Consider the following 23,718-nt stretch of genomic DNA (forward strand, 5'->3'; position numbering starts at 1 on the left):
CCGGAAACAGGCCGGGCACAGTGACTCACGCCTGTAATCCCAACACTTTAGGAGGTTGAGGAGGGCGGATCACTTGAGGCCAGGAGTTCCAGACCAGCCTGGCCAATATGATGAAACCCTGTCTCTAGTGAAAAAAAACTACAAAAATCACCCAGGCGCGGTGGCACGCGTCTGCAGTCCCAGCTTCTCAGGAGGCTGAAGCAGGAGAATTGCTTGAACCCAGGAGGCGGAGGTTGCAGTGAGCCGAGATCATGCCACTGCGCTCCAGCCTAGGAGACAAAGAGTGAGACTCTGTCTCAAAAAAAAGAGGAAACAAAACAAAGCACTGAGAAGGAACTGGAAGCATGGATGGAGAGAAAAGGACAAAATCAGAGGGAGTTCCTACAAGCCTGATGGTGCCTAAAGGGGCTAAAGGAACGGGACGATTCAAGGAGGACTCCTAGTTTTCTGGCTTCAAGTAAAAGGATATGACCATTTATTGAGCTAGGGGATACAAAAGAAGGATCAGGTAAGACAGATACTCAGTTGTGTACATGTTGAATTTGAAGGGACTGTGACACATCTTATAGAGTGGAAAGCTGATGCTTACTTACAGAGAAAAGAATAAAACTGAGACTATCCCTACAAATTCCTTTTTGCCTTGCCTACAGAATAAATCATAACTAGGCATCAATAACTATTCAGTGTAATTACTAAACAGATTAGAAGATATTGGATTATACTGATCTATTTATAAAATCAATTTCAAACTGTTACTTTTTTTCACATATATAATTTTCATCTACACAACTTAGTCATAATGCATCCTCATGAATCTTCTCTCTGCTCTATAAATCTTCCAACTAGGTCTTAAATGACTAAGGCAATATTACTTTAAATCAATTCCTTGAATACAGACATAGATTTATAATATCAAACCATTTTCCAAAATAAATTAAAATAGAAATTTACCTACATTATGAATTCTAAGATATAATATTCTATCAAACACATTTTTAAAACAGTTTGTCAAGACATCTGATCATTCTTCTAAAATTTCCTAGGGCAAATAAATAATTCCAGAATTACATTAATATTGATTTCAAATTTTCCAAATTCTTGGTATTAAATCAGAAATGACAGTATTAAAAATACGAAAATTCTACTAAAGATTTTCCTACTTGATAGCATACCAGTCACTAAATATCAATGATTTATTAATTATAATTTTGAAAACACTATCTTCAACATTACAAATAGTATAGATATGGCAATTTTATTCACAATATTACAAAGTGATTCTCTTAATCTCAATCTGGTGTATATATGTTATACATTTGTACAGAGGTTGAAAAACTAAAAATTAAATTTTGAAAGTTTGCTGCTGTATAGTCACATAAATTTATACTGAATTAAAGAATCAGGATAACACCACCAGGGAAAATTTCCAAAGCTCTAACTTCTCAACATTCTATCATCACCTGGAAGTCAATTTTCACCTTTTTCACTGGCTGAATTTGTTAGCTCATATTTTGCTTTGGCGCTCATGTGTTCTTGCAATATGGCAGTACTAGATTATAAGGCTACTGACAGCAGCACTTGCTATGAATCCACAAAGACAATAGTGAAGCAAATCAGAATATTACAGAGTCTTTAATAGGAAAGAATGTGATATATGAAGGACAAGCTATGCCCTTTCAATAATGAAAACATTCTAATTTAACTAATTTGATACTTACTTAGGTAATGCCACTTTTTAAAAAATTTACTAGTTACACTTACTTGTTCCTGAAGACAGTTTGGTGCTACTGTTTACTCTGTAGGAAAACATGAAAAATGCTTGTAATAAACTTGCAATAATGTTCTCATTAGCAGTAGTTTCTATATTTGGGTCCCTCTTGTTTGTTCAGCTTTTTGGGGGGGAGTATTTTGGGGTTTTTTTGGGTTTTGTTTTGTTTTTTGAGACACAATACTACTCTGTCACCCAAGACAGGGCGCAATGGCGTAATCACGGCTCACTGCAGCCTCTGCCTCCCAGGTTTAAGTGATCCTCCTATCTCAGCCTCCCAAGTAGTTGGAAACACAGGCACACACCAACACATCAAGCTAATTTTTTTATGTGTATTTTATAGAGATGGGATCTCACCATGTTTCCCAGGTTGGTCTCAAACTCCTGGACTCAAGTGATCCACCCACTTCGGCCTCCCAAATGCTGGGATTACAGGAGTGAGCTACCACGTCCTACTGGCCCCTCTTCTTTACTAGCTATGAAGAGCTTCAAAAAGCAGAGCCCCAGCAAGAAGGCATGATGTACAATACAATGAGACCAGAGTTCTCAATTGTTAGTTCTCACTAAGTGCTTCACACCAGGAATCTAGGCAGACTCCAGTTTGCCTCAACAGCACAAAGATATGTATGCTCATGACCAGATATCCCTCTTGCCAGTTTGTTCATACCTTCTTACTATAATGACAGAGTAAAATGAGGAAGGGTAAAGGAAGTGACATCTTAGAATAGGAAAATTCACCTTCTTCCCTTCAAGCCACACTTGAACTGACAAAACAAAAACAAAAAGGGAAATCAAGAGTAGGAGAGATGTTTTTTCCCCCACAATGCTCCAGCCTGTCTATGTCTGTGAAACCTGGAGATGAGGGCAATGAATATATATAGTCTTCATAACAGTTCTCGCAGGTATTTTGATTTCATTTTGCAGATAAAGAAATAGAGGCTCACAGAGGTGAAATGAACCAAGCCTCTAACAAAGCGCCGATGCCAAGATCATGTAACCTAGGTTCTAAACCTTCAATGACACCACCATGCACATCGAGTGGTGGCCTTAGGGGACTTAAGCAAACAAGGCTAAGTGAGCTTCCACAGTTATGCTGAAGCAGGGAAACAACCCTTAGACAGTAAGTTTGTGATTCAGAAGCACCATTTGAACAAGCAATATTCAAAAATTCATAGTTCTCAATTTTTTATCAGAAAGTAAAATCAAAGGGAATTCTGATTCTGCTTCCTACCATGGAAAAAAAAATTTTTTTAAAGCAAGAGGAGCAATTTGTCAGTTGGTTGAAAAACACATTTAAAGGGAATAAACATCAAATATTAGGTCAGCCACTAACAATCTAATTTTGTATAAGCTCAAACGCTTACAAAATACGGAAGTACATCAGTGAGGTAGATGTGCCTATTTCTGCTTAGCTTCTGGGTCAAGTACCACACATATCCCACAATAGTATGCTTCATCTGAGCTTCTCTGTCCTATCAGCTTTCACTGTTAATTAACCACCTTGTTCACACTAGATGTGCCCATTTCCCAATAGCACCTATTTCTTGGACCTCAGATTCTGCAGATTGCTAGGTGTGAAAACTTCCTCTTCCACCCACACTGCTTTAACCAAGAAGAGGCCAGAAAGGGACAACATATTTAAGAGTATACCAAAGCAGGAAATTAACTTATGCAATAAGACATGCCAATTTTAGAACTGTGTTACAACCACCATTGTGGCCATAATTTCTTAAATGAACAAGTTTCACATTTACTTTATTTGGTAAAACTTCAAGACTGTCTTTGCCCCTACAAGCACAATTTCCCATTGATATCTGGTAGAAAATCAGCAGTGTTATGGGACAGGAGCAGACATTTGACAAAGTAATAAATGACAGCATACCTGTGGCCTTCTTAGCAATACATTGCCTGATTTACTTTTTTTTCTCATACGAATCTAGAAGACTGTGTAATATTCCCAACCCTATGAATGTTCCTCAAGCCTCTGTCCACCCTGTTCCTACTGGTTCTTCTTTTATCTTACAATATTTCATAGAATTCCTATAAAGAAAATACAATACTTTGATAATGGGATAGGAGAATTATTTTATATTGAAGGGTTTTCACTTATTTCAAAGACTCAGCCTTTGCTCAAATCACATCATCTTTCTTGGTATGGCTTCAGAGCTAATCTGAAGTAAACATGAAAACCAGTTCCATAATGTAACTGTTTTGGGGTGGGAGCAATATGGTTTGCCCCCACCAAATCTCATGCTGAAATCTCATCTCCAGTGTGGCAGTGTAAGGAGGTGGCGCCCAGTGGGATGTGTTTGGGTCATGAGGGCAGACATCTCATGAATGACTTTGTGCCCTTCTAGCAGTAATGAATTCCTGCTCTTGCTAGAGTGGACTAGTTCTTCAGAGTGGGCTGGTTCTCAGAGAAATTGATTAGTTCACAAGAGCCTAGGTTGTTGTAAAAGTCAGAATGCCTCTCACATTTGGTCCCTCTTCACACATGTCCGCTTCCTCTTTGATCTTCTCTGCCATGTTCTGACACAGCATAAATGCTCTCATCAGAAGCCAAGCAGATGCCAGGCTTCCTGTACAGCTTGCAGAACTGTGAGCTAAATACACCCCTTTCTTTACAAATTACTCATCCTAAGGTATTCCTTTATAGCAACACAAAACAAACGGAGACAAGGGAAGAGGCAGCATTTCCCAGGATGATCATCTATCACCTTCACCAGACTGTCTCTGGTTAAACTTTGGCTGAAATTCAAATTAACTTTCAGAACAAAGATTTGCCAAAATGAGGATATTAAGATGAGTGTACTGAAGAATCTGGAAGGAAATCTTAAAGGGGTTTCAAAAATATCCTGAACAATGGTAACAATACTAGAAGTATACACACTTTCAAGGTAATATCTGCACTTAATCCTCCTGGGGCAATCCCACAAGGTTCCACCTTTAAAGATGGTGTTTATGATACTGAGTTTTCAGTGCTCCTCTCCATCTCCAACTCTCCACATTTTCAACTATCTACTGGTGGTTTCTAAGTCCCACCAGCATCTCAATTCCAACTTCAATTTTCTACAATGTAAACCCTCATTTTGCCAACCTAGTGGTTATTTTACCCTTCTTACCTGAAAAATCAGCTTACAGCTATATAGGACACAGAAGCAACATGATAAGTATTTACAGAAAGAAGAAAAGGGTGGTGGATGGAACTGGTTTACAAACATCATCTCATTTAGAAGCAGGTATAAAGAAACTAAGACTCAGAAAGCTCAAAGCAATCGTGCCTTATCCAGCAAGTAACAGGTAAAGCCAAACTCTAGTTCAATCTCGGTCTTTATTTTCCATCTTCTACCTCTTATTTTTTGTTATCAAAGTTTACTTATTTAAAACTCAATTCAACATTTCTCCATCCCAAAGTTCTTCCTGACCTCAGCACTAAAATGTGATTTTTCCTTTCTCTAACCCCAAGATTTTGCCTGCACTCGTTCTGTTGCTATAACCACACCTGGACTTAAACACATCATATTACACTATATATGCAATCTTCTCCCGCTAGATCACTGGTTGGCATGAATTGAATTGTGTTTACCATTCTCCAAATTCATATGTTGAATCCCTAACCCCCAATGTGACTGTATCTGGAGATAGTGCTTTTGAGAGGTAATTAAGGTCAAATGAGGTCATAAAGGTGAGGCCTTAATTCGATAGGATTAGTGGCCTCATAAGAGGCAGAGGGCTCTCTCTTCTTCTCCCTCTCTCCTCCTCCTCCTCCAACCTCCTCTTCCCCCATCCCTCCCCACTCACCACCATGTAAACACACAGGGAGAAGGCAGCCATCTGCAAGTCAGGTAAAGAGTCCTCGCCAGCAACCAAATCTGCCTGCACCTTGGTCTTGAATTTCCTAGACTCTAGAATAGTAAAAAAATTAATGTACGTTTTTTTAAGCCACCCAGTCTATGTTGTGTGGGTCATTCAGTCAGTCTACGAGATTTTATTATGGCAGCCTGAGTAAACTAAGAAAGATTTCGGTACCAGAAGCTCTCAACCTTGGCTGTACCAAAGAACCACCTGAGAGGACTGTACAAAATTCTTAATGCTTGGGCCCCATCCCAGACCAGTTAAATCAGAAATGCTGGGGTAAAAGCCAGGCACTGATATTTTTTAAGGCTCCCCAAATAATTATAATATGCAGCTAGACTGAGAACTACTGCGAGTAACAGTTAAATTTAATGAGGTCAGAGACCACGTCTAACTCATCTTTGTAATTCCCTCTAACTCCTAGCATACGGTAAATATGCAATAAAATTGTTTTAATGCTTAACAAATGACACATATATTTAAGAATTTTCGTATTTGATAGTTACGGATATACTGTAAACAAATACATACGTACCTATTATGTACCAATCACCACACCAGGAATTGTGTATACAATAATGAATCAGTCAAGCAAGGTTCCTTATTCTGCAGCATAAACATGTGACACTCTACATTCCAATTAGTCATGTTTAGGTAATTAACGTATCTTTTGATCTGTAAGAATCTCCCTGTAACAGTTCTTTAGCAGAACACAATGCAGGATGGTAAACACCACATTCTTAACAATTTTTTCCTTCAATGTTCTTACTTAAAAATGCAAAAATAGGCCAGGTGCAGTGGCTCACACCTGTAATCCCAGCACTTTGGGAGGCCAAGGCGGGTGGATCATGAGAGTAGATCAAGACTATCCTGGCTAACACAGTGAAAGCCTGTCTCTACTAAAAACACAAAAAAAATTAGCCAGGCATGGTGGCGGACACCCGTAGTCCCAGCTACTTGGGAGGCTGAGGCAGGAGAATGACGTGAACCCAAGAGGCGGAGCTTGCAGTGAGCCGAGACCTGGCCACAGCACTCCAGCCTGGACGACAGAGTGAGACTCTGTCTCAAAAAAAAGAAAAAATGCAAAAAATAGAATAGGGGATTGTGGGGGAGAATGTTAATTTGGGTATCAATAGTTTTATTTGGGTACAATTTTGTTTGGTCTACTTATATCAAATACAAGGTAATACTTCTCATCTACTGATGTCAAAAACACAGAATTTTACACATATGATTTTAACACCCCAAACAAAAAATTAAAAAAGATACTAATCCAGGCAATAAGACATAAACTTGAATTTATTTCTGTGTGGAGTCAAGAACCCCTTGAGACCTAGGACAAGTATTAATATTTAGAATCATAGAAGTTTAAGGTTTGAAGCAATCTTAGCGATTATCTGATATCTCTTTCCCTACTTCTCATCCTCAAATCTCATATTATGTCATTAAGGACAGGTTAATGACAAAGTCTGAAACAATAAGTCAGTCTTACTAACTCCCAAATTCGGCGTTGATTCCACAACAGTACACTGCCTCCCTGGGAGTAGGTGGCGAATCCTCTATAATCTAGGTGAAATTAACTGACCTATCCTTTTATCTAATCTCTAATGAATTTAAAGAGGTGGATTCATATGAAAAATATTACACAGGTAGAATATTCCTATTCTTCAAATCATGTTTTATTTCTCCAATTATTTGTTACATATAGGCACATCATATCTGTAGGTTTCCTTTTATTCATCAAAGAAAAGGACTTTATATCTAAAATATGATGTTTTAGTGGAGTTTTTAATCCTAAACCTTAACAAAAAATTTTTAACCGGAGGTAGTAGCAATCAGGAAAAGCCTCCTAAGAAACTGATTTTAAATTGAGTTGTGGAAATGAACAAGAATTCAGTAGATTTGGGGGTAGGGAAGACAGGGGAAATTCTAGAGAGAACAGTATATACGATGGCCTAGAAAACAACAAAAAAGTACAGCTTAGCCTACCTTAGGTATATCTTAAGCCAGTGTTATTCAAACTTGTTAACCACAACCTGTGACACTTTACTGGATGCAGTACACACACCTGTGTGTATGTACACATGTGTGCAAATACCCATTCCTATCTGACCTGTCACTATCTGAAATCTCACTATCCTAAGATTCCTAATAGATTCAGATAAATTATTTTAGGACAGAGCTGGTATCCCTCCTGCAACAGAGAATGTTGGAGCATTCATACCTGCAACCTTATTAGGACTGCCCCTGGCCATGGTAGCCATTTGCTGTTTTCCTTGCTGCTATCCCTCTCCCAACTCCTGCAGTTACCAATGACTGAAAAATGGCATGAAAGCCCAGCTCCCTTGCCTCCAAGGCACAATAAACTGTATGTACCATGTGGTACACCAGAGCTGATTAGGCTAAGACCCAAAACCATATTTTTTTTTTTTTTTTTTTGAGACGGAGTCTCGCTCTGTAGCCCGGGCTGGAGTGCAGTGGCCGGATCTCAGCTCACTGCAAGCTCCACCTCCCGGGTCCACGCCATTCTCCTGCCTCAGCCTCCCGAGCAACTGGGACTACGGCGCCCGCCACATCGCCCGGCTAGTTTTTTTGTATTTTTTTTTTTTTTTAGTAGAGACGGGGTTTCACCGTGTTAGCCAGGATGGTCTCTATCTCCTGACCTCGTGATCCACCCGTCTCGGCCTCCCAAAGTGCTGGGATTACAGGCTTGAGCCACCGCGCCCGGCCTTTCCTTACTCTCTTACAGGGTTTGTTTTTTTTTTTTTTTCCTAAAGGCAATCCATTAATAAATCACCCAAATTATATTCAGTTCTAGTGACCAGCTCTTACTCTCTAATACTGTGCCCATATAAAAGCAACCAGGGCTTCTCAGAGAAATAAGTAATTCTAGGGATTGGCCAGGGTAGGTACAAGATGAAGCAGTGATATCCTGTATAAGGGAATAAAAAGAAAATGCTCAAAAAAATGGTGACAGCACATGACAAAGATCCAGAAGCTAGTTTGAAGGGAACTCTGGCCAAATCTGGGGAAATTCGAGCACAAAAAATAATTATGTACATTAAAAGAGTATAAACCATTGAAAATACAGGAATTCATGAGTCCTTACCAAAAATACCAATAATAAATTCATAAATAAATGAAAATGAAACAAAGCAATCTCTTGCTTACAGTAAAATGTCAACAATCATCTAGTAAATGTGAAGGGAGTGTGCTGGAGGTAGAAAATCATTATTTTGCAACCACTATGTGATTGAATCAGGTAAAAAAAAAAAAAAAAAAATCAATGGACCCTAAATCAAAGGGAAATATTTGATGAGAAGCAAATATTTACAAGGTCTTAACCTTCCCACAGATTAGTTATTAATTGCAAAACAGACTAAATATACAACAAAACAGGGCAAAACCTTGAGTGGGCAATCAAAATTAACATCACCTATGAGAAACAGATACCATGTGCCTCCAGATGGGATACTCTGGAAAGACACATCACATATGCAGTATGTGGCTGAGATCAAGGGAGCATCAAGGTTAGTTCTTTTTTTTTTTTTTTTTTTTTTTTAAGACGGAGTCTCACTCTGTCGCCGGGGCTGGAGTGCAGTGGCCGGATCTCAGGGGTCACTGCAAGCTCCGCCTCCTGGGTTCACGCCATTCTCCTGCCTCAGCCTCCTGAGTAGCTGGGACTACAGGCGCCCGCCACCTCGCCCGGCTAGTTTTTTGTATTTTTTAGTAGAGACGGGGTTTCACAGTGTTAGCCAGGATGGTCTCGATCTCCTGACCTCGTGATCCGCCCGTCTCGGCCTCCCAAAATGCTGGGATTACAGGCTTGAGCCACCACGCCCGGCCAATGTTATTCTTGATCTAAAGAAAAGTCAGATCAACACAAAGTAAAGAGAGTTCTGTTTGTCACTGCCTTACCTAAAAGCTTACAGTGTCTCCCCATTGTTCTTAGTATAAAATTCAAAATCCTTGAAATGGTTTACAGGTCATTTCATGCTTCAGAACTGAAATCCCAACCCCCACCCCACTGCCACGGCACACACTCCTCTTTGATTTCAATTTTTCTTTCTTATGGTCTTTGTTTAAGGCTGTGTTTTTCAAATTTCAGAGCAACCATCAGAGAGTTGTTAATCTAATGAGACAAAAATAATGTATTTTCTATGGCAAATATGCTTTGAATTTATAAATATACAAAATATAGATGTTAAGTCTTTTTTCTTTCGTTCTGAGCCACCAATGTAATTTATGTCTAAGAAGATACTCTAGAGATATAGCGGCAATAATAAAATCAAAATTTTTCTTATAGGCCGGGCAAGGTGGCTTATGCCTATAATCCCAGCACTTTGGGAGGCCAAGGCAGGCAGAGCACTTGAGCCCAGGAGTTCAAGACCAGCCTGAGCAACATGGCAAAACCCCATCACACAATTCTCAAAAAAGATTCTTCAAGTTTGTTTAGATGTCTAACTTAAAAAGTAAAATTTTCTAGTAAATGTAAGTGCTAGTACTGTGCCTGTACCCCTAAAGCTAATTTACCTACATTCCCACAAGAACCACTAAACGAACCCCCACTTGGAGTACTGAAACCCAAATGCTCCAAGAACATCCATAATGAAATCCTCCCAAGACACATATACCTTAAACACCTTCTCATGGAATGTCATGAAATTCTTGTCCCCACTTTCCACCCCCTAAACCCTATCTCTGTCCCATTTCCTCCTTTTATTAGGTACCCGAAAGAAAACAGCAATAGAAGGACACAGGGACACACACACACCTGATTAAGGAAACTTCCCTTGGGCTGCCATGCCCCATCCTGCATAAGTAGAAAAGGAATCCATGTTGACACAAGGAACAGAACCTAACTAAAACAGGGAAAGGTCAAAGAAGGGAGAAAGGAATTACTTCTAGTTGATAGAGAAAGTGAAAAATCAGATTTATCAGGTGCAGGTTCCTATGGGCCATCATCTGAGAATAAAATCATGTCTGAAAATTTGTCCAGAACGTGGCAATAAGCAAAGAGTGTTGTTATTACTGCTACATTAACAAAAAGGAAAACAGTGTAAATAAAACTACGTATAAGCTTGTAACCTGCATTTCATCGTTGGGTTCACAGTTTCTTGAGGAAAATAGAGAACCTACAAGTTAATTAAAAGTGGCTGCCAAATGAAAATCAAGCTTCTATAAAGATCACAGAAAATACAAAATACACCAATAGGAAAACAGATTTTGCTAAACAAACCTCATTTGGTGTATCTATTATTCATTTACTCAATATGGGCAAATACCATCGTAGGCTGTACAAAGCAGTAAAACATCAAAATGTAAAACTAAGCTTCAACGTATGAACCAAATAAACACGAAATTAAAAAACCAAACAAACAAACAAACAAAAAAAAAACTGGCTTCCATACACTTTATTCTGGAATTTAGACAGACAAAACAATTTAGGGGGGAAAAAAAATCTTCTTACTTGCTGACTCCACTTTTTTACTTTCCATTGCTTCCATTCCTTCGTTTGATGAAGTTTCCAATAATCACATTGTTAGATTTGACCATGACCTTCCACCCAGCTGCTGACGTAAAAAAAACTGGAATTATCCCTATTTCCCCCCTTTTTTGTTTTTGTTTGTTTGGAGATGAATTATCCCTATCTCCTCCTTTTTTTTTTTTTTTTTTTGAGACAAAGTCTCACTCTGTGGCCCAAGCTGGAGCGCAGTGGCGCAATCTCGGCTCACTGCAACCGCTGCCTTCCAGGCTCAAATTCCCATGCCTCAGCCTCCCGAGTAGCTGGGACTATAGGTGTGCGCCACCACGCCTGGCTAATTTTTTTGTATTTTAGTAGAGACGAGTTTTCACCATGTTGCCCAGGTGGTCTCGAACTCCTGAGCTCATGCGATCCATTTGCCTCAGCCTCCCAAAGCGCTGGGATTATGGGCATGAGCCACGGTGCCCAGATGCTATTTCCTCCCTTTCTCTCACCATCCTTATTCAATGCAACAGCAGGTCCTGTCAATTTCTCCTCATGACGCTGTATATTTCTTTCCATCTTTCTATTACCATCTTTGGCTAAGATACAAACATATTTGGCCTGGACTACTGCTCCCATCTCTTAACCTGTCTCCCTTCTGCCACTTACTACCTGACCCCTCTACAATGCATGCTACCACTGTAGTCAGGGTAATAAACATACAAGTTACGTTACTGTCCTCTTTAAAAGATTCTAAAGGCATTTGATGACATTAGAAATAATCCAAATGTTTTATTATCACAGCCAGCCTTTGAGGCCTTGCAGCCTCTGCAATATCTAGGCATTTAGCTACTACCCACTTTCCCAATATCTTTCCTTATGGATCCCTTCCACACTCCGACCCACATTCAAGTTAAATATTTTAAGTATTTGCTACTTGATGGCCTAGCACACTCTGCCTAGCTTCCTCTCATCCCTCAGATTCCAATTCAAATGACACTTCCTCATAAAGCTTTTCACTGACTAATCTCTTCACCATCTACCACATGACATTATTTTCTTCATGTTTATCATAATCTGTAAAAATGTGTATGTGTGTGTGTGTGCCCACGCACGTGTCTGTGTAGAAAGAGAAGGGGGTGTTAATTGTCTTTTCCTACCACTGGATAAGCTTTATTGGAAGCAGGGATTTTGTTTGTCCTATATACTACTGTTCCCTAGGGCCCAGAACAATATGGGCCATATACCAGACACTCAACAAGTCTTTGTTTAATCAATACTCAAAAGGTGGCATGGTCTACAGCGCTGGACTGGAAATGAAATTACCTAGGTTCTAACCAGACTTGATTCTACCAGCAACTAGCTGTGCGGCCTTGGGTACAACACAAGATTGGAGTGGCTTACGAGTAACTGGAAGGTAAGCAAGTGAAGAGAGCAAGTATGAAGATTTTTCTCCCACATTTCCTTGTCTAAATTCAAAAATTATAGACATATGGAAATCTTTAACCTCTCTCAGTCTCAGTCTCCTCATCTACATGAGATGACTTTATATGTCACTTCAAGTTCAGAAATACCATAATTAGGCTGGGTGCGGTGGCTCACACCTATAATCCCAGCACTTTGGGAGGTCGAGGCAGGCAGATCACTTGAGGTCAGGAGTTCCAGGCCAGCCTGGCCATTATGGCGAAACCCCATCTCTACTAAAAATACAAAAATTAGCCAGGCGTGATGGCGGGCGCCTGTAATCCCAGCTACTCAGGAGGCTGTGGTGGGAGAATTGCTTGAACCCAGTAGGCGGAGTTTGCAGTGAGCCGAGATGGCGACACTGCACTCCAGCCTGGGCTACAGAGTGAGAATCCGTCCCAGTAAAAAAAAAAAAAACAACAAAAAGAAAGAAATACCATAAATTATGGGACTAAACCTGAATCTTCCTTACTCACCCCTCACTTACACCCTACCCCTTCTACCTTCAAGAACGAAATCATAGTAGTCATCCTGAAACCAAGCATCACACAGTGCACTTTATTATCTAAACCTTTGCTCATGGAGCTGCTCTTCTCCAGTTCCAAACACTGGATATTCCATCCCTCAAAGCCCAGATCAACTGCTGCTTCATAATCACCTAGTCCAAAATGAATATGATCATTATGTTCCAAAACTCCTCTATGCTTCAAATTAGAGTATTCCCTGATCTACCACTACCTGCTGGACTAGTCACTTAACTTCTCTTCGCCTCGGTTTCCTAATCTGTAAAATGAAGCTAAAGGAACCTACCATACCACATATTGTTGGATAATAGAGAACACTTAGCATGGTAATAACGTGTTCAATTAAAACATTATTTCTGTGCCACATATATTTTTCATGCTCCTTGAAGGTTCCGAAAGAGCATTTTCCATTTCTGAATCTCCCAAGTTTGACGCCATTTCACCTCCCAGTGTTTTGACTTTTTGTATCCATAAAATGAAAGAAATGGACTAGACCAATTACCATTCCTTCCAAAACTGTTATCTATTCCCTTGCAAGAATAGCCTAAAGCAAAGATACTGCAGGTGACCTTCCACAAGGACGGGAATTCGAGGGGAAGTAAACTATTGCTGCAAACGGAAGTGGTTGGAAGCAAGGAGATTAAAACAGCATTCAAGACTTTGAAGATCCTTTCCAAAGAAACTGACTCTTGCCACAGTGATGGATCCTTTGAAATGTGTTTTTAAGTTGGGTTACAAGGATGAACTCGGGGTCCATGAACTCCCAAACAGAAATGTAAAACTGTGCGCCAGAACAAATATAAAAATTTTTCTGGGGCCAAAGTGTCTGCACCATACCTTAAATGAGTCTGTGCCCTTAAGGGGCGAAAAGAGGGTGACAATGAAGAGACGAGTCGCGTTAAGTAAGAAACCACAATGCATGAGAGTTTAGACAACAAAAGCAACCTCAGCTAACCATAACCCCCAACAAGTGAGAAGATGACCTAAGACTGGGTGAAGCAGACGCCGAGCGTGAGGAGACGCTGGTGGAAGCAATGCCACCCAAAGCTCTGCACCTTTCCCAGGTCAGCCTCCAGCCCGCACGGCCTGCGGCGTGAGACCCAGGGCGAAGCCCCTCGGCAAACCCCGTTTCCCGCCCGGGTACCTGCGGGGTCGAGCGCCATCTCGGCGGGCTGAGAGGAACCCAGCCGCTCGGCGGCTCCCCGGCAAGCCGGGAGGGGAGTGGAGGGGAGGGGCTTGGGCTCGGACGCACGTGCGACCTCCGGGAGCTTCCCACAACAGAAACGTGGGCCCTTTGCAAAGCACAGCCAGGCCCCTTCCCCTCTTCCTTCCCAGGTTCCTACTTCCGCCGCCCGTTGCGCCTGCGCTCTGCTGGCCCCGCCCCAATCCTTTCTAGAGTGGAACTGACTTCGCAGAGGGAATGACCAGGGAAGGGGGCGTGGCTGCGCTCCTTCGGGGCGGGACCGTGCAGGACGCTCGCAGCCTCGCTTCGGGAGGCCTGAGCACCGGTTGTAGACCCGGGTCTGCGGTGACTGGAGCCGGACCTGCAGGACTTTGGGACTGCGCCTCACTCGGTAACTGGGTCAAAGTCCGAGCCCCGCCCCTCACACCCGCCGTCGGAGAACCAAATGAATCATTCAGTTCCTTTTCTTTTCTTCGTTAACGTTCATTCATTCATAAATATCTATTTCATGCCTACCAAGTTCCAGCCACGGTTCTGAATACAAGGGGAAAATAACAATAAAAATAACGTCCCTGTTCTCAAGGAGCATTGTGGCAGAGGAGACAAAAAAAAGCCACACGCTGAAAAATGTGATAAACGCCACAGGCACTAGATGTGCACAGCTTGTTCTACCATAAAGGTGGTATGGTATGTGCAATATCGTTATTTCTCCTTCCAATTAGGCTGTGGCTCTCCTAGAGGTTAAAATGTGGGCTCTAGAAGTACCTCTATGTTGTGAAATAATATCCCCAGGGCGTACCGTCTGATTTGGGTGACGTTACAAATCCCGCCTCTATCAGTAAAAGCTGTGTTTTGGGAGAATAAAATGAAGGAAGGTAAGAGCCGTCCCGCTGAAGACCCCCTACTAACGTCTTCTCAGTAGAAGAAACTTTCTGGGTGGCACTTAGGTTCATTTCCACTCAAAAACCAGCCTTCAGAAGGGCTTTCTTGTCAAATTCACGTTTAACTGGCTCGAGCCACCAAAGGATGAGGTGTGGCCTGGGACAGATGGGACAGATGTTTAGAAAAACAAGGAGCAGCTGCTTCTTCCCTGCAAGGGATTTAGGGCTTTCAAAATGATCCCCTCCCCACCTACCTGCAGTCCCTCCTCCCCTGCTGCTGCTTCCGCCTGGTCACTTGGCAGAAAAGCTGAGGCAGTTGAGCGGGGCTGGGAAAGTGGGTCTCTGCTCAGCAGGTCTTCTGTTTAAGGACCTATTTGGGCATAACGGCCCTTATTACAGCTGTAGGTTGAGGTGCCAAGGTGAAGAATTAACGTTTCACTCACCCAGCCAGGGAATCAGGTCCTTTTCCTTGTATGTTTTGTAAATGTGCTTAGAAATACATCATAATGACTCTGGTGTGCCTCTTTTATTGTTCTGAAGGTGAAGGATTTGATTTAGAAAGCTAAAGCAAATCTTTTTGAAGAGATGGAGTATTAAAACACAGGTCAGACACCCATATTCAACTATTAAACTAAATCTTTCTATATGCAAAAGGGTATTATGGTAAAGGGGAAAAGTTTGATCTGTTAGCGACTTGAGTAAGTTCTATCATTTTTCTGGACTTTGGTTTCCAATTTGAAAGACTGTTCTGAGGAATAAATGTGATATCATATAACACCTTTGAAAGATATTAAAGGACCACATCTACCATTTTTGCCAGAGCTATCACTTGAAACATTATTATCTAACATTTGTTTTTAAATCAACTCACTTTTAAAACAGCTAACTAGGCACTATTTACTTTGGCCTTATCTTAGCAACAGTATCTGTAATATCATGGGTTTTGTGTACCCCATAGAGTGAACTGTTAGACATATCACACCAGGAAAAGCACTAGCAAAAATAGCAGCCCAATGCCTGATACATATAGTATATCTCTCTCTACTCCCATGTTAAACTAGATACTTTGGGGGGAAATTGAGTCTTTACAATCTGTAACTAGGGAAGATAAGTCATTTTTTTAACTTAAGCAAATGTCATTGGCAATTAAAAACAAGAAATTTCCTGAGGCATTGCATTATTAATAGGCAATTCTTTAGGTAGTAACTACAAGGAAAGAGGAGAGGATATCATCCTGGAAATTAGGAACAGTGTCTTACCCAATTGTGGTCCCTAGAGCTCAGATAACATCTGGTAACTGGTGACCCCACAAAAGCCTTTCTCAAAGGATTGAATGCTGCAATGGTTAGGAAAGACTTCAAAGGTAAGTTAGAAGTTATGCTTCGCCTTGAAAGATGGATAGAATGAGTAGACAGAAAAAAGGGCATCTCATGCTGGGAGAAAAATGAGAGCAAAAGCATCTGGGATTTGAACTGTTCTTGAAGGAGCATGGTGGAGTATGGCAGAGTGCGGGCTAAGGAATGGAACCATATGAACAAAAGCACAGGGGTGGGAAGCACCCGGCTGTGTGGCAGGAAGCACCGGGCTGTGTGGCAGGCATGTGGTAGGCAATGCTTGAAACTACTTCAATGCATTTGAGGATTTGGGAAGCTAGGGCAGTTATGCATTGGCTAGAAAAGGCCAGATTCCCACAGTCTTAAACACTAGACAGAGGTGTTTGAATGTGTTTGAATAAGCAACCAGAATCTGTTAAAGGTTAATATATAGGAAAAGAGCATTGTGGTCAACATTTTCTAAAGGTGTTTTATAAAAGTTTTGTGCAAGATGAATTTAGGTAGCGAGGAAAGAGCTAAAAGGCAAGCAGAAAAGTAAGGAGGCTATTGTGCTGGTTTAGGCAAGTTCTGAAAAGAGCCTGAACTGGGATATATAAAAATGTAAAAGGATGGATGTGAGAGTAATTGCAAAGGAAGAATCTACCCTTTGAAATTGGATTTAGGAGACTAGGACAAAGAGTCAAGATTTCTGGATAATTTTTTTTTTTTTGGCAAATGGGTACAGACAAATGAGAAAATCATGGCAATGTGCCTATTCGTGCCTAAAATGATCTGCCCTTGATCCTCATTATTGGGGGCTAAGAGTGGCAATAATGAAACAGAAAGATCAGTTCAGAGAAATTTGCAGTAATGCAGGATAATAAAAGCAGTTGAACCACAGTGAATTTCTCTTTGTATGTGAAGGCAAAGGAATGTGCAAGTAGAAACAAATATCTTAATTATTTTTGAGTCAATTCTGACTGGATCTAACATTCCTTTATGCTATATGTTGATATGCAGTTAGTTATTTTTTGAAATTGAGATTGTCAGTCAGCCTCTGCTTGCTTCTGCCTCTTCTTAGCATCAGAATTAAAGGCTTTTCATCTGTAACTCGGCTCTGCTACAGATAAGAATCAAACTTGAAGTCAATGAGATTTCAAACTTGAGTCAATAAGAATCAAACTTGAGTCAATAAGAATCAAACTTGAAAGAATATTAGACGCCCCATCTCTACCAGAAGATAGGATTGAGAAGTAGTTCTTGGCCAGAAGATCACTAACCAAGGGTCCCTGGTGGCCCTGCCTACTTTCTGAGCTGTATTATTTAGCACCCAGTTTGCATGGCTTGTGTCTTCTCTGGTTTAAAAGGACTTAGGTCCATGTTGACATTTGTAGTATTTGCTAGGGTTGTCATAATGAAGTGCCACAGTCTGGGTAGCTTAAACAACAGAAATATTTTCTCACAATTGCAGGCTAGAAGTCTGAGATCAAAAATGTTGGCAGAGTTGCTTCTCCCGAGGCCTCTCTTCTTGATTTGTATATGGCATCTTCTCCTGTGTCTTCACATGGTCTTCCCTCTGTGTGGCTGTGTGTCCTAATGTCTTCTTGTAAGGACATCAGCCATACTGGATTGGGACGCACTCTAATGAATATCCTAATGGCCTCATTTTGTCTAAACTACCTCTTTTAAAACCCTATCTCCAAATGCAGTCACATTCTGAGGTGCTGGGGGCTAGGACTTCAACACAAGAATTTTGGGAGATACAGTTCAACTGATAAAAGCATTGAAATTTTTTACAAGGACTACAATTATTCCCCAAATCCCAAATCACTTCACTAGAGCCCTGAGAACCTGCCTAGTGTTAGCCTCTCACCAGAATAAAATACTTTGTCCCTGTTTTCCTGGCTGTTGAATAGGGCCTGTTTTAATCTGACTCAGTTCACCTATTCACTTCAATCAGCTCCTGACTGTCCCTCATTCTCTACATCTGATTGATCAAAACATCTAGTCAGTTTGCCTTCCTTAATATATCTTTATTTCATCTGTCAATCAGAGTCATAACCCTTAGTCCAAGATCTGCCCATTTTTGCTGATATTATTGTAATAGTTCTGAATTGCCTCTCTGTTCCTAGGCATTTCTTCCTCCCACTTATTCTCTCTAATCCATTTCACCCACAACAGCAAATATGATTCTAAAATTTCTTATATAAAATTCCCAATAAGAGACAACCTATGGAATGGGAGAATATATTTGCAAACCATGCAAATGATAAGGAGCTAACATCCAAAATATACAAGGAATTCAAACAACTCCATAGCAAGAAAAAAAAAAAACCAGTTTAAATATGGGCAAAGGACCTTAATAGGCATTTCTGAAAAGGAGACATATAAATGATAAGTATGTGAAAAAATGTTCAACATCATTAATCATCGGGGAAATTCAAATTAAAATCACAATGAGGTATCACTTAAGATCTGTTTGAATAACAGAAATACTGGAAGATAATAAAGCGTTAGTGACGATATAGAGAAAAGAGAACACTTACACACTGCTGGTGGAAATGTAAATTAGTACAGCCATTATGGAAAACAGTCTGGAGGCTCCCCAGAAACTTAAGAACAGAACTACCATATGATCCAGGAGTCCCACTACGGGGTATATATTCAAAGGATATGAAATCAACATGCTAAAGAGATATCTGCACTCCCATGTTTTATTGCAGCATAATTCACAATAGCCAAGATATGAAATCAACCTAAGTGTCCATCAGTAGATGAATGGATAAAGAAAACATGGTATATATACACAATAGAATGCTGTTCAGCTCTAAAAAGAGAAATTCTGACATTTGCAACAACATGGATGAATCTGAAGGATATTATGTGTCCTTCAATGTTGAAAGAATCTTCTGTGAAATAAGCCTGGCACAGAAAGAAAAATACCGCATGATCTTACTTACAGGTGCAGTGTGAAAAGTCAAACTTACAGAAACAGAGAGTAAAATGGCAGTAACCAGAAGCTAGGGGTTTGGGGACCTTGGGGAAATGTTAATTAAAAAAAAAATAGAAACATTCAGTTAAACAGGAGGAATAAATTCAAGAGATCTACTGTACATCGTGATCATTTCTGTTATTAACAATATATTATCTATTTTAAAATTGCCACTCTCTAATAGATTTTAAGTATTCCCATTACAAAAAAAATGATAAGTATGTGGAGTAATGCATATGTTAAATAGCTTTATTTTGTCATTCCACAATATTTTAAAACATCATAATGTATAGTATAAATATACACTATCTAACTTGCCAGTTGAAACAAATGCATACATACATACGTACATCCTCAGTAGTTCCCTATATAAATAAAATTCAAACCCCTTCTTTTAGCAAGGTTCACAAAACTCTTTATAAACTTAGTCCCAGATTACTAGATCAACTTTTCATAACCAGCCTCCTTGTAATCTGCAATTTCTGCTACATTAACTTGTATACAGTTGTTTATTAAATTATCTGTAAAGACTTCTTTGGGCTATCCTGGAAAAATGGGTAAGAGTTTGTAGTTAATATAAAAACTTGAAACTAATTGCAGAAAAAGTATCTAGTTATCACTAGGACCATTGGAACTAGACAGAGTGATATAGTTTGGATGTATGTACTCACCCAAATCTCATGCTGGATGTAATCCCTTATATTTGAGGTGGGGCCTGTTGGGAGGTGATTGGATCATGGGAGCAGATTTCTCATGAATGGTTTAACAGCATCCTCTTGGTACTGTCCTTGCGATAGTGAATGAGATCTTGTGAGATCTGTTTAAAAGTGTGTGGCACCTCCTTTCTCTCCCACTCCTGTTATGGCCATGTGACATGCCTGCTCCTCCTTCACCTTCCACCATGATTGTAAGTTTCCTGAAGCCTACCCAGAAGCCAGGCAGATACCAGCATCATGCTTCCTGGCCAACCTACAGAACTGTCAGCCAATTACACTTCTTTTTGGTATAAATTATCCAGTCTTAGTATTTCTTTAGAGCAATGTGAGAATGGCCCAATACACAGAGCTAAACTCATTTTTCTCCCCTACTTTACTTAACTTTTTAAACTGAGATATAACTTATATACAGTAAAGACTACAAATCTTTGTGCAGCTAAGGGAGTATTTACATGTTTATACACTTTGAACTACCACCCCCAATAATGTTCTGTCAAAATATAGAACATTTCTAGTCATCCAGAAGGGTCCTTTTTATCTCCTCTTAGTAAAACCTCTCTCCACGAAAGTAACTACTCTCATAACTTCTCTGAGCATTGATTAATTTTGCCTGTTTTTGATCTTTATGTAAATGTAACTATACAGTGCATAGTCTTTCCTATCTGACTTTTTTTGCTGAACTTCATGGCTATGAGATTCATTCATGTTGTTGTATATATAGACATAGCTGCTCTGCTACTTTGAATGTAACATTTGGTAAATTGTTTATCCTCCTGAGCCTCAGTTTTTTCATCTGTAAAAATATAACCCACCTCTGCATGATTGATTTGAGCCTTAAACATGCCCTGTTACAAACACTGACAGTAGACCATTCTTTTTTTTTTTTTTTTTTTGAGACAAAGTCTGGCTCTGTCACCCAGGTTGGAGTGCAGTGGCGCATTCTCGGCTCACTGCAACTTCCGCCTCCCCGGTTCCCGCCATTCTCCTGCCTCAGCCTCTCGAGTAGCTGGGTCTACAGGTGCCCGCCACTACGCACGGCTAATTTTTTGTATTTTTAGTAGAAACGGGGTTTCGCCGTGTTAGCCAGGATGGTCTCAATCTCCTGACCTTGTGATCCGCCCGCCTCGGCCTCCCAAAGTGCCGGGATTGCAGGCGTGAGCCATCGCGCCTGGCTAGTAGGAGATTCTTAAACTGTAGCTATTGTTACTATGATGATGATCCTCTCTATTTTCACTTTTGAAAAACTGTTCTTTCAAACTATTATTACATGATATGTAGTTTTTAAAAATTTTTATTCAGAGCTACTCTGCCTTCAGGACTGAAATCTAGACAACAATGGGTTTAAATCAGTATTATGTGAAACAACCTTCAAATGAACAAAGGAGATTTAGCAGTGTGCCCTATCATTTATCAGGTGAAAAAAAAAAAAAAAGGTGTGAAATATCACCTCTCACCTCTGCAGAAGGCTTTCTATATTTTATGTTTTGTTTTTACTGTGTATGGTTTTATGGGTGGCCTCCTTTGAGACAGACCACAATATTCTCTGGAGTCAGAGGCTCTATTCCTAGAAAAGAAATAATTTTTAAAAGTAATAATAATACTATGACACGACTTATGTTGGATTTCTCCTATTTTGGCTTTGTATGGGTGCTATGCTTCTCTGTAGAATTTCTCATAGGAACTGACAAACAAAACACAGGACTGCTTTTTGTTGTACACCAAGCCTGAAACATCAGTGACATACCAATTAGTGGGTCAACTGAACTGAAAACATGTCAGAGATCTTTTGCTCATTTAGAGGAAACAAAGTTATGAAAACTCAAGTGACTTAACACCAAGTATCTCCGCCCTGCTAATCTGAGAAAGGACAAATGTCTTAATTCAGCACCATTCCTCCTTCAGATCAGAGAACTTTCTATATGCCACGCACTGTATTGAATCCTGGGAAAATCAAGATCAGTAAGATGAGGTTTCCGCCTTTAAGGAACTCGAAGTCTAGAGGGAGAGAGAAAAACATATGAAAAAATAATTACAATTCAACTGATAGGTGATGATATGGGAGCCCAAAGAATGGAGAAATTAATTTGACTTTCACAAGACTTTATATACATGCTTATGTTTGAAGTAGGTCTTAAAGAATAATTAGATTTTCAACAAGAGAAAGGCAAATGGAGTCCTCATTAACAAAGCTTTTACCATGTAGAATAGGTGTGGGATTACTGTCATGCCCTGTGAATATGGTTAAAATAGCTAGATTATTCACTACTATTTGGAGCCAAACGAGATACAAGAAAAAAATACATAATGTTGAGTATTGCTATCAAGTTTCAATGCTTTCTTCCAAGTGCTATGCTCAAACAAAACAATCCCACATCACTGATTCTGGTATCTTTACCAATTGGACGTGGAGTTATTAAGTCCAAATGAAGACATCCCAAAGAACTCGGGCCTTGACCTTCAGTAAAGAAGAGTGTTTATGTTACCTTCTATTAATCTGATTCTGTGTCATGGAGCCGGGGATTTCAAGGTGTAGATGAAAGATATCCTATAAAAATAAGGTATTGCTCATGATATAAATGATGAATTGATGGGTGCTGACAAGTTGATGGGTGCAGCACACCAACATGGCACAAATATACATATGTAACAAACCTGCACGTTATGCACATGTACCCTAGAACTTAAAGTATAATAATAAAAAAATAATAATAATAAGGTATTGCTGTTTGTTACTAAGTCACATGACTATGCATTTTGAGGAGAGAGATTGTGTCTTATGTGCTATGGTAATCCCCTACATTTCTCACAGGACGTGACATCATAAATGCTTGTTGCACAAATTCCTGTTAATGCAGAATGTAAGGGCACCATGTAAAACTAAAGTGGGTCACATGGCCCATCAATTATTCTTTATTAATACCATTTTTGTTCTTTTCCCTGTCCCTAACTCCTGCCTTAATTCTGACACTATTTTTGCCTTTTCTGGTGATTTGCTGTAGGTACTTCCAGGTTCTATGCTTTAAGAGATGTTTTCTTAACTCAGGACATGAGGCACACATTTCTGGTATTGTCCAGTTGGCATCTTGCTCTTCTGTTCTTCCCCTGCTTTATTATGTGGCTTCTACCAGTGTCCTCATGTCCTTACATGCCATCTATCTTTCCCCATATTCATTAGTCCAAAAATGGATACCTGGTCTATGAAAAGCTGATGAAACTGTGTCCTAGAAATTATAGATGTGAGTCTAAGCATGTCAGTTTGTATTCTGAGTCTGCAATTGTTAAATGCAAAATGTGTAGAAGTCATTAAGAGACTAGTTTTTGCCGTGTAGTGAAAGCTACCTATAGGGAGAGAAAAAGAGTGAAGCCCAACCAAAGAGATATAGAGACTCAAGACTGAGAAAGTCCAGAAGAAGTTTGTGTTTCCACTTGCAGTTTCTGTGAGGCTCAGCTCTATATCTGCCTTTCTGTGTCTTTGCTCTTCGTTGAGTCACAACAGACATATATAGGACACCTCTTGTGCACCACTTCAAATACTCTTGGCCCCAACTCTTATAA

At 40.0% G+C, this 23,718-nt stretch overlaps 1 protein-coding gene across 1 annotated transcript; it reads right to left on the bottom strand.

Annotated features, from left to right (window-relative positions):
- Positions 1 to 1,761: 1,761 nt before the first annotated feature.
- On the bottom strand, positions 1,762 to 15,214 carry LOC108527133 (uncharacterized). Its single transcript, XM_017868294.1, has 4 exons — positions 15,083 to 15,214; positions 14,223 to 14,622; positions 5,570 to 5,673; positions 1,762 to 1,796 (listed from the first exon to the last, which is right to left on the bottom strand). The coding sequence occupies exons 1-4, from the start codon at positions 15,212 to 15,214 to the stop codon at positions 1,785 to 1,787; spliced, it is 648 nt and encodes a 215-aa protein (XP_017723783.1). The 3' UTR covers positions 1,762 to 1,784.
- Positions 15,215 to 23,718: the final 8,504 nt, after the last annotated feature.

Source organism: Rhinopithecus bieti, unplaced genomic scaffold (genome assembly GCF_001698545.2).
Source record: "Rhinopithecus bieti isolate Rb0 unplaced genomic scaffold, ASM169854v2 scaffold_60, whole genome shotgun sequence".
Lineage (NCBI taxonomy): Eukaryota > Metazoa > Chordata > Mammalia > Primates > Cercopithecidae > Rhinopithecus > Rhinopithecus bieti.

Bases quoted from the DNA above. Each gene is read 5' to 3' on its own strand.
- LOC108527133 (XM_017868294.1), bottom strand. From the start codon at position 15,214: ATGAACCTAAGTGCCACCCAGAAAGTTTCTTCTACTGAGAAGACGTTA. The intron at 14,623-15,082 runs GTAACGTCACCC...AAAGTCCTGCAG, and splicing joins TACTGATAGAGGCGGGATTT to GTCCGGCTCCAGTCACCGCA. The intron at 5,674-14,222 runs GTACCCGGGCGG...TTACTATTCTAG, and splicing joins GATGGCGCTCGACCCCGCAG to AGTCTAGGAAATTCAAGACC.